This window comes from Chenopodium quinoa, unplaced genomic scaffold, assembly GCF_001683475.1.
Source record: "Chenopodium quinoa cultivar QQ74 unplaced genomic scaffold, ASM168347v1, whole genome shotgun sequence".
In the NCBI taxonomy this organism is placed as follows: domain Eukaryota; kingdom Viridiplantae; phylum Streptophyta; class Magnoliopsida; order Caryophyllales; family Amaranthaceae; genus Chenopodium; species Chenopodium quinoa.
This window is the reverse complement of record NW_018744239.1, coordinates 5446785-5458835: the sequence shown is the minus strand read 5'-3', so window position 1 is coordinate 5458835 and position 12051 is coordinate 5446785. Positions and strand designations below refer to the sequence as shown.

At 32.7% G+C, this 12051-nt stretch overlaps 1 protein-coding gene across 1 annotated transcript in view; it reads right to left on the bottom strand.

Annotated features, from left to right (window-relative positions):
• Positions 1-6858: 6858 nt before the first annotated feature.
• LOC110694259 (ATP-dependent DNA helicase homolog RECG, chloroplastic-like) overlaps positions 6859-12051 on the bottom strand; it is a 35703-nt gene continuing 30510 nt past the window's right edge. The window contains 3 exon segments of the mRNA XM_021871437.1: positions 6859-7340; positions 7705-8277; positions 11440-11523. Coding sequence (XP_021727129.1) covers positions 7248-7340; positions 7705-8277; positions 11440-11523 — 750 coding nt within the window. The 3' untranslated portion in view covers positions 6859-7247.

The following is a 12051-nucleotide window of genomic DNA, read 5'->3' as shown; positions in this document are numbered from 1 at the left end:
GAGTAAAAATCCTAAAACACCCAAACCAGCCAGTGTTCAAAGACACCATGAGGACAACAAGCCTCATACATTAATAGGAACAAAACTTAAAGACACATGTAAGACAACCCACAATCAATACAACCGTAGAAATTGATGTTGAAAATGTCACATTACCTAGAAGCTAGAAGCCGAGACTCAATACAATCTTGGGGAATATTAAATAAGAAGATCATTAAATATGTACTACATTTGAAATTGATAACATCATAGGATTCATTGGAGAATATTGTCAAACACTTAGTGTGCATCAAAATTTAAGCACAAATTGGTGAAATACAAGTACCAAAATTGACAAAATCAATCTCTATAACCATTCATAACCTCAGAAATTATAAATAAAAATCAAATTACACTATAAAGAACCCTAAATTAACAAATGAAGAAAAATTAAAACTAAAATTAACTAATAAGTTCGAAAATCGCTAAAAATCGCAAAAAAAATTTGACAAAAACCTTAAGTAATCAAACTAAAATCAATGAAAATCAAACTTTAATCAACAAAAATCAAACTTTAATCAATGAAAATCAAACTAAAATCAACGAAAATCAAACTAAAATCAACGAAAATTACCTTGACAAAGAATCAATAAAGTTAGAAGCAGAATTGGTGAAGAATCAAAGCAAAGGAAAAGAGCAGTAAGAAGGGAGCAAAGAAATTGAAGGAGGAGAGAGAACAATGGCGCGTTGAATGAAGGAGGAGAGAGAAAACGCTGGAAAATTGTATTTGAAATTACATTTGATTGGGATAAATTGTAGCCATTAGATGCAATTAATCCAACGGTTGTAATATGTCCTCACATATAATAGGGTTCTCACATAAGGGAGGTGGTCTCATATGATCCCATTTCTATATAGGGTGAAATGGGATCATATGAGACCACCCCCCTTATGTGAGAACCTGGTATATGTGAGGATATATTACAATCGTTGGATCAATTGCATCCAATGGCTGCTATTTATCCCGGTCAAACATAATTTCAAAAAAAATAAAAAAATCAGCATTTTCTCTCTCCTTCTTCATTTTGCAAGTTATTTTCTCTCTCCTCCCTCATCACCATTGCTGAAGAAACCCATGAATTTCCCTCACTCGCAGCTATTCTCTCTCATCTCCCTCTAGATTTCTGGCAAAACCTACGATTCTCCCCCTCTTATTGTTCAATTTTTTTTTTATTGTTCAAATCCCTCACATTCTCTCTCTGAAATTTCGACTTAGGGGCTTCACTTAGATGAAGATCAAATCGGCAATATTCAATTATTCATCATCAAATTGTTGTAAGTTTTGCAATTTAATCACTTAATTCCTGTATTATTCGAATTTTTTTTCATAATGTTGTTCAATTTTGCTCTTTTTTCAATATTTTGTATGTTTTTTCAGCTTAATTTATTTTATCATTTGTATACTTTTTCATGCTGAATTAGGGTTTTGATTGTTCCAATTGGATGACATTTCAATACATTCTTTGTGTGTGATCATTTGATTTGAGTTTTGTTTATCTTTCGAATTTTGTGTTTGCGATCGATTTTATACTTTCTCTACTGTTGAAGAATTATGGAGGTTTCTGTTTTTATCTTTGTTTTTCAATTTTATTAATTTGATTGTGAATTTATTGAATTTGGTTGTTTGAATCTTTTTGTGATGTGGATTATTGATTTATTATGTTCTTGATGTTGTACGCAAAGAAGCTGAGAGTTCTGACTGCTTACAAGGTATTCGACGAAATGCCTCACTGAATTTTTTTTTTTTTTTTTTCCAGTTTTCTTTCATTTTTGTCTACGTATGTTTGTCTATAAGCTGGCATCTTTCTTGGTATTAAATATTTATGGTTGAAAGTTATCTTGCTGAAATTTCTATTGATGCTTTTCAGGTTGTCCACATCTCTTCAACCTCGTTGCCCAGGTAAAACCTAGAACTAATGCATACGGTTCTTCATGTGTCCAGTTTAATTCTTTTGTGGCTTCCTAATTTCCTACAAGAGGAATGCTTATTAAAGGATGATCAAGATTTTTTTTTTAATTTTTCCCCACTGCTAGTATGTAGTGCATGAGTCATTGTTCTGTTAGTCTCTGGGTCTCAAAGTCATATTCTACACAAGTATGGTGTTACTAGGAATTCCGATTGAGACACATACTCATCATATATTGCAACATCAGACCTCACGATCCTGTAAAAAGGAATTTGGTGTGTTGGAAACTCACTTGTTTAGTTTTATTTCTGAGGTTCCGTACATCTACTTCTACAAGAGATTGAAATCCACAAGGAACAACCAAAGTTTATTAAAGCCGTCAGTGGGATTCAAATAAAGGGTAGCACATTCTAAATTTCTTATCCAGAGGAATCCAGCTAGTACCATCTCAATAAGAGATGATGAGGGTGTTGATACTAGTTCATCTATTCCATGTGTTAATTTTTTTCCATTCACTAAACGATGAGGCCATTATCAAATCTTCTTGATTTTTGCATGGGAAATCTGAACACGTTATATGCATCCGTGTTTCTACTTAAAAGGATCATTATTCTTGTTGTCTTGTTTCTTTAACATTTAAATTAAACAAGATCGCAATAGTCTGCAGCTTGTTACTTCCTATTTCTCTTTTTTGTTGTTGATTCTAATCTTGTGGCATCAATAACTCTACTTTCCTCTTAATATTAACTCAATTTCTATGTAATATAGCATCATCTTAAACAAGATATTTCATTTTAAAGAAGGCAGATGGAAGTAATAGCCAGAAAGAATTCTAGGTTACTCCCTCCCCCCCTCCCTTCCCACACACACACACACAAAGTAGCCATTGCATATTTGCATTACACTGCCAAACATACTGATTCTGGTCTTTTTGAATCTCGAGTGGTTTAGGGCCTTAGCAGTTTCCTGCAGTCTTTCCACCCTCCTACTACAGCTACTCGGGATTTCATATACGCTTCGGCATCAACACCAGCACCATCACCCTCACATGCTCGGGGAGCTAGTGTGCCTGGTTCCACAAGTGCAGTTTTACCACCTCTAGGTTCATTTCCAGGTAGCGGACCTGCTACAAGCACTGTTGGGATTGCTCATGTGGATGATACTCTGCTTATTACAAGAATATCATATGCTTGTTGATTGCTCATGTGGATGAAATGAGCAAAGAAATACTTGTTGATTTAATGAATGAAAAGAAATGTTTGCTCATTTGACAAATGAGCAACTAACTATTTGCTCATTTGACAAATGAGCAACTAACTATTTGCTCATTTGTTAAATTAGCCACTAAGTATTTGCTCACTTGACAAATGAGAAACTAACTATTTGCTCATTTGACAAATGAGCAACTAACTATTTGCTCATTTGCTAAATGAGTAAAAAATTGATTGCTCATTTCCCAAATGATCAAAAATTAGATTGTTCATTTCCCAAATGATCAAATAAATGTTTGCTTATTTTACAAATGAGTAACTAATTATTTGCTTATTTGACAAATGAGAAAACTAATGGTTGCTCATTTCACAAATGAGCAAAGAAATGCTTGTTGATTTAATGAATGATTAAAGAAATGTTTGCTCATTTGACAAATGAGCAACAAACTATTTGCTCATTTTACAAATGAGAAATTAAGTTTTTGCTCTTTTGTTAAATTAGCAATTAACTATTTGCTCATTTGCTAAATGAGCAAAAAAATCGATTGCTCATTTTCCAGATGATCAAAGAAATGTTTGCTTATTTTACAAATGAGTAACTAATTATTTGCTTATTTGACAAATGAGCAAACTAATGGTTGCTCATTTCACAAATGAGTAAACTACACTCAATTAGCATGTAGAGTAGTGTGAAAATGCAGAGTTTGAAAATTTTGAGTAGTTAATGAAATTTATTTCTTTTGGCTATTGGGAAAACAATACAAAGACACCCACTATTACAGGTTATAAAATTGCAAAACAATTCTTTGCTTAGTTATCAAATGAGCAAACTATTTAATGCTCATTTGTCAAATGAACAGATAATTTTGGCTCATTTTGTCAAAAATTAATATTTATTCTTTACTAATTTGTCAAAAATGAGCAAATAATTTGTCAAAATGAGCAACTAATTTTTTGCTCATTTGTCAAATGAGCAATTATTTTTTGCTCATTTGTCAAATGGCAAAAAAATTCAATGCTCATTTGTCAAATGAGCAAATGATTCTTGCTCATTTTGTCAAATTAATGCTCATTTGTGAGTGTGTTTGAATGTTTTAAATATGTTAGCCTACTAGCTCAAGGGTAGAGCATTGTGCAAATGCACAAAAGATGTTGGTTCGAATCCCACGTAGGTTCATTTATGTAATGTGGAGACACAAGTTTATGAGAGTTTAATTGTAACAAAGTTTATATAGTTATAAATCATTTCAAACCATTTTTTTGCTCATATAATTTAGTATGAATTTAATTTTTTTTTTAATTAATTTTGTTTATAGAGATAACCTATGTAGGAATTGAACCTACATCCCCTATGCATTTGCATAGTGCTCTACCAATTGAGCTAATAGGTTTATCATATGTTTTAAATCATTTTCTATGTATAAATTTTTAATCCGCTCATTTGATAAATCAACAAAGAATTGTTTGCTCATTTGATAAAATAAACAAAGAATTGTTGCTTATTTTGATAGCATAAAATAAAAGACTACTTAAAGGGATTGTATAACTAGTAAAATCAAGAATATTCGATGTATCAGACAATACCAAGCAAACATAAGTAATATATTGCTGCAGAAAATATAGGAGTTCAAACATTGTGACTTGTGAGATCATGTAGTAGCACCACAGTAAATCTCTTCAGAGACCACATCAAAATCCAACCACAAAGTTGATAAGCAGGATGTCCAAGAACCAAGCCATTCCTAACAGTTTGACCTTCGCTCATCTCATATGTTTTATAACTACACATGTTGTTCTGCTTGAAATCCATGTGCTCACCTATATCATACAGAAGAAATGAAATGCAACTCTCAAAATGCACCATGGTCTAGCTCCAAAAAAAAAAAAAAAAAAAAAAAAAGGTTTCTTTCCAACATGATTTAGTTAATACACTAGAAAATGCATACATCAAGCATGAAACTGAGAGGTAAATAATTTCATTCTTTCCCTTTAGAAGATGTAGTTAAAGCAGAAATAACCTGAGCTTTGAGTTTAATAAGTAAATTATCAACAGCTGAGTTAGTGTATGATGTAAGCAAAATAGATGTTCCTCTCATCAACAAAGCCTTGACAGCATATACCATAGTGGATGTTTTTATCAGTCCCCGACATTCCCAGAATAAGAGCGTAATCTTTCACTGTAAGAATTTGCATAAAGAACTAGGTTAACTACTGTTACTAGAAAATACCAACCAGAACATTAAATAGGCCAGTGCGTCTGAAAACAAATTGGGGGGGGGGTCTGAATGGATTCATCAAAAATACTTTCACCTTGATGATTGCTCTGCGCTGATCAGCATTTAAATTTTTCTCAGACCAAATGTAGGATATAGCAGGATCTTGGCTAAGTACAGACCCACTGTCGAATCTAGGAGCCTAGAGAACAGCATTGTAGAATTAAAACACAGATTAATCAGTACCAAACGGAGAAGCCGAAAATGGAAGTAAGACCTACCTAGATCCACAATTAGCTTCCTCAAACGGTCACTTTGTGAACTTAGCAGAAAGAGCTGTACCAAATTGAACCTTAGGGGGGAAAACACTCAGTCAAGTGTAATTGTACAAACTAACCAGTTTTTTTGACAGAACTTTAAAAAGTAAGCCATAATTACTCAAAAGTAATGATAATAATCGTTCATTAGAATGCCAAAATATATGTTTATCTCTAGTTTAAAATTCTACTAGACTACACAATTATTTCAATGCTACTTTAATTTATCAACAAAACTATGGATGCTCTGAAATTTTTTTACATCAATAATATAGCTCGTTGTCAATCAAGTGGAAAGAATGAATACAAAATAATACATTACTCAAAACTAAAAAATGTGAAACCCAAATTTCTGTAATCAAAATCGCACAATCTTGATTAAAATTTGAATTAAATTATAGACAACAATGAAAATCAAAATCAAATTAACTTATAGTGCCTTAAGTATACAAGAACAACAAAGGATGATGAAAATTTTGTGATGTTTCAAATTTTCCCAATCGTAAATCGCATAACCAGATTTTGGCAAAAAACCTAATTTTCGAAATCAAAATCGCAAAAACATGTTTCAAAGTCGATCAAATTCAAAATTAAACTGAAATTTACATACTTTAACAGATTATCGCGAGAAATTGATGAGCAAAAGCAAAGAAATTGATGAAGAGCGAAGAAATGGAAGAGCGTAGAAAAACCTGGAGGAAGAGAGAGGAAATCTAAAGAGAGAGAAAATCTCAGCGGTTGGATTTGATCTAATTTAGCGGCTGAGATTTGTCCTCACATAAGGTAGTAGTTCTCACATAAAGGGTGGTTCTCACCGGATCCCGACCCTATCTATATATATATATATATATATATATATATATATATATATATATATATATATATATATATATATATATATATATATTTGTATCAAAATTTGAAAGCAAAGCCTAATTTTTTGGTGTATTGAAAGCCAAAAGAGCAAATGTTATAGACGTAAGTTGATCCCGAGTCTTGAGTACCACCCTTAATACTTTAACTAACTAAGCTAGTTGATCATCTACAGAACAAAGCCTAATTAGATATGATAGTTACTGTACTCGCTACGTACTGCCTAATTTTCATCAGCTTTGCACTGGCTAATCTTCCTTTCAATTTCAGCTAGTAAGCATGTATAATTGGATGGTTTTTTCAAGAGAGAAAAATAAAGAAACTAAATTAGATATCCAAGTTGTTGATGAGGCAAACACTACACAAACTAGATTAGGATCTAATATTTCGTCACATTCTACTTGTTACCTTTAATAAAAATTTATATGCAACAGGTAAAAAGGTCTGACTATATACATGCGAGTCAGTTGCGATATAGATGAACCCTTCAGTATCATCATATAAAACAGCTAATGAGCCAAAAAAAAAAAAAAAAAAAAAAAAAAAAAAAAAAAAAAAAAAAAAAAAATCCCTATTCAGCCTACTTCTGAAGGAGCAAAAAATGTTCTACCTGAAAGATACAGTGTTACATTTGTTTAATCTTTTGAAAATATCATATACATAAATACAAACTAAATTATATGCACCTTAATCACCTAGGATAGAAAGGGGTTGTCTGATACTAAGCTCAGCTTTAAGCTCAGGGTATTGCTCCAGATTATGAGAGGCGCTTAATATTTTCTGCACAATGGAAATGGGGAACTGCGTTAGATACTGCAATCAAGCTAAAGAACTGAGCAGGAGAACGAATCAGTCTATTTGCATATATTATGTACAGTAAGTAGTATGTAAATTGTAGTAGTAGTATGTGTCATCTTTGTATAAAAATTTAAGTCACAAAAAAAATTTAATGCATCACAAATATGTTTGTTGTAAACAAATGTAGCTGGCAGCTAATCTGTTTAAGACATGCAGAATCTAATACAAAGTAGTAATAAGAGTGAGGAGACGGATAAGAATGAGAGGAGACAGATAAGGAGACATGGATGCAAACAACATAAAATAGGTCAGAATTTGAAGAGAGAAAATGATGAGAAACATGTACCAGAGCAGCAACGTGAGCGTCTTGAATTATAGATCCATCAATTTCCAGTCTAGTAATCGGAAAATCAGGAAGATGTCCTGACTGCTTCTTTCCAAGCAAGTCCCCAGGTCCACGTAGAAAAAGGTCAACTTTTGCCAGGTGAAATCCATCTGCCGACTGCTCCAACACCATCAAGCGACTCAAACTACTTGCAGCTGATGCAACAAGTACACATGTGGATTTCCTAGCACCACGTCCAACTCGACCTCGAAGTTGGTGCAACTGTGCCATTCCAAATCTTTCAGCATTCATGACGACCATCATGGATGCATCTGGCACATCAATCCCTGTCTCTATAACTTGAGTAGAAAGTAGAATCTGTGTTTCTCCATCTCTGAAACATCTTAATGCTTTATCCTTTTCATCACACTTCATTCTTCCATGCAGTAACCCACAGCTATAATTAGGGAATTGGGAACATATAGTGTCAAATTCTCCTGAAGCAGCTCGAAGTTGCGGAAGGTTCTCAGACTGCTCAATGATTGGGTATACAACATAAACTTTTCCTCCTCCTTCCAGTTCACGGTGCATCATCTACTTGCAGAGAAAATAATAAATTATCTCAAATATGAAGCTTTTACATCCAACTTGGGTTGAAATAAAAGTAAAAAGGTTACAGGTTTACAGTTGATCATGCCATTTAACATTTCTAACCCATACATGTGCCTCTTATCAGTGGAAAGCCCACTGGCATAGCAACTGATTATATAAATGCTACTCTGTCGCACAATAGGAGTTATTTCAGAGTGAGTTTTAAAAGAGGACAAGGAGAACATAATCAAAATAGGGGTTTCGCTTCCTTGGTAAAAAGGGGGTTATTACCATGATTGGTTAGGAAGAACGATAAAGGGGAAAGGAAGAATGTAGGTATTAACAATAAGTGACTGCATAAGACTTGTCACAAGTAAAAAGGTTGCAAGTAAATTTCAAAAAATTGACAAACAAATAAAATCAACTAAAGAGTACCATGCAAAAATTTCCAAAAAAAAATAAATAAATAAAGGTATACACAACAAGTTCTGATGTATTCCTGACAACCACTAGTAATTTACTCAAAAGCATATCACACCAATCTACATTAATGTGCAGAACTGCAGACTTGCTACTCTTGAGAAAAATCAGTGCCTCAAGGGTCCTCAACATTCAGACTTTTTGATTTGTCAAGAATACTAATAGATTCACAATCCAATCTTTAGATAAAGTAGTGTTCCCACATCCTATACAATATCAGTATGCTTCTATGATGTGAATAACATTATCTTTAAATTGCTTTCTTATTAGGAATCAATGTATTTTTGCTTCACGTCTAAACTGGGTATTACAATGTGGGTTTTCATTATAGTATCATAAGGGCATTAAAGCTTTAAAGCTTAATTTAGTCATTTGGGATTTTAATAAAGGGCTGAAGTCCAACTTGTTGGATTTGGATGCAAGTAGTAATCTGGCTTGGGCAATAAAGTCAGCTTATGAGAGGTTCTCTTGGGTGTTACGGTGTAAGTTTACCTTAGTTGTGCGTATACTTGGTGCCCTAGGCTGCAATCCATGCCACAAGTTATTAGATGTTTCTTACCTAATTTGGTTTCCTGATTCTAGTATTCTACTAGGCTTGCTGATCTAAGGAGGTTGTAACGGAGTTTCACAAACCATTAGGATACAATACACATTTTTTGTAAGCTTAATTATTAAAAGCTGACAAGGCTCGTTTGGCAATACTGTGGTTTTCTATTTTTGGTTTTTTGTTTTTCAAAATCATATGATATATGTCATATAATGAATCAAAAATTAGTCACACTTATTAAAATCATGATAATTTTGAAAACTGACAACAAAAAAGTGGAAACACCTTTTTTTTGTTTCCTGTTTTTGGTTTTTTGTTTTCAAAAAAGCAGAAAACTAAAAACCAAAAACAATGTCAAACAAGCTCTAAATTTTTAGTTTTTTACTTAACAATATTCAAAAGTTGTTGGTAAAATTGTGATTTTTGAGCATAAACTGGTTAGGCTAACCCTAATTACAAGACTTTGAGTGCATCTTGATCCAGACATTCAAGAGAACCTCAAACCAAGATTTTGCAATCTATTCTACATATACTATTCACCAAGAGTAACTGATTAGATTTGTTCCATCTATTTACCTCAGTTTACAGTTCATAAATACTATAAACTATCACTCCAAACCTTTTCATACTTTTTTTTTTACTTCTATTCTAATTCGATTGGCACACTTCCTTTCATGTCATGAACCCATCCAATATAAATTCTCTATTCCCACAACCCAAAGTTAAGATCCCACATCATCTCTCATTCAATTAAATGATTCATCTACCATCTCACATACATTTCTTTAGTCACGTTTGCCAATGCACAAATTCAACCATTAACATCTTTAACTATCGATAAGCAAAAATATAAAAAGTTGATATTTTGAAAATATATATCGTGACGAATCTAACAAGATCCCACATGATTATATTTTTCATTACGTATAAATCACAAAACACGGTCAAAGGGAAATGTATGTATAATGCTAAAGTCAAAACGTGTAAACTAAAAAAAACGGAGGTGGTATGAGATAAGATAATCACATATAACACTGTGCAAAGCTTAGGATGACAATGATATAGGGGAATTATTAGAAGTTAATTAATTTGTTAAGCTTTGATTAAGTTCTGGCGGGAAAAGTAGTTATGAACTAATTTGTCCTTTTCTAGTTTGTTACGGTTGTTAGGGGAATAATTTGTGTGGCTGTAATGAAGCTTAGCTAGCTACTTAGTTTGTTTTAAGGGATTCTTCATTCATTAATGATGATTACAACAACTTTTCTCTCTATCCTCTCTTTCTCCCTCTAAATTTTCTCTATTCTTCTTCATACCTTCTATTTTCTGCAATTTCTGGGTAAATATTCTCCCCCTTATCAGACAATTTATCTGGGATAAATGGAGTAATATTGACGAATCTAAAAAAAGGCAATGCAAAAGGAAGACAAGATGTTATCACAACAACCCAAAAATAAATAAAATATTTTTGTTCTAATCCCTTTCCCCTTTGGTGTGCTTGAATTTTCATCCTATGTGTCACCCTAGTTATTAAACCTATATTCCAAGGGTAAAACAGTAAAAACTGTTCCAACTAAAAAAAAAAAAAAACACTAAAACAACTTTCATATAAAATTCCTTTGTATCTCCCCTAGAGCCTGTGGGGAAGCCCCAATTAAAGATTCTAGCAAAGTCTCTTAATTATATAGCAATTTTCCTAGACTCGACATTTTCTTTCTTGTGAATTTCAAGAAGATTCGCCAACATAAAAGATTAAATCCATATCACTATTTGTCCCAATCCCTAATTTTAAGACTAATCTCATTTATCTTGCAAATAGGATCCCAAAATATTTAAGTCTCTGTAGTAGTTCATGTTAAAAAAAAAAAAAAATAAATAAAAAAAAAATAAAAAAAAAAAAAAATATATATATATATATATATATATAAATTACAAGAAATGTAAACACGAAAATTGGTTATAACAAAAACAGACGTAGGTACAGACCTACCACATGCAATGAAATCCATAGTTTGGATAAGTCTATAAAAACTATAAACACAACCACCACCTTACATCTACATAACAACATATAGATCTTGACTCGTGCACCGGTTAGAACATAAAGCTAAAATTACATAATTACAAAAGAGAGAATATACCTTGTAAACCGTATCAATACCTTTCTTGTCTCCTTCAACAATACGTGTCTCAATAGGTAATCTTCCAGGAGGCATACCTGTTATCTGCCATGAAAAAGTAAGAAGCTACACTAAAAGGCTTTATTCTAAAGCATTTACATGTAAATTGGAAGATAAACTTCCATAATCTGAGTACAAAGAAATTCTATATTGTTATGCTTGGAGTTGGGACCAACAGAAGAAAAATTAAAACCAGCTGAGTATATCCATTTGAAGATTACTGCATGCAGAAACAATAAGTTTCCCAGTAAATTAACTTAAAACACCGTACGAAATGTGGATTGACAGGCCTGACCTCACTAGCTCCTTTATTTTCAAATCATTGTTTCCTATATGACTATATCTAGATCTCCAATAACCATAATATGAGAAGATAATAATTTTTTTTCTCTCAACCCTAACCTAGAAAGGAAAGAAGAGAAGAAAGGAAAAGGGAGAAGGCAAAAAGAGCCTATTGCAGGACAGATACTACCTTTGCATTTGTCATGTAAGTGAAGCTGGAGAGTAGAAGAGGGGCAGGGGAAGAAGACAAGCAGAACGTTTAAAGAGATGACAAATTGTTGTTAGAGCCTT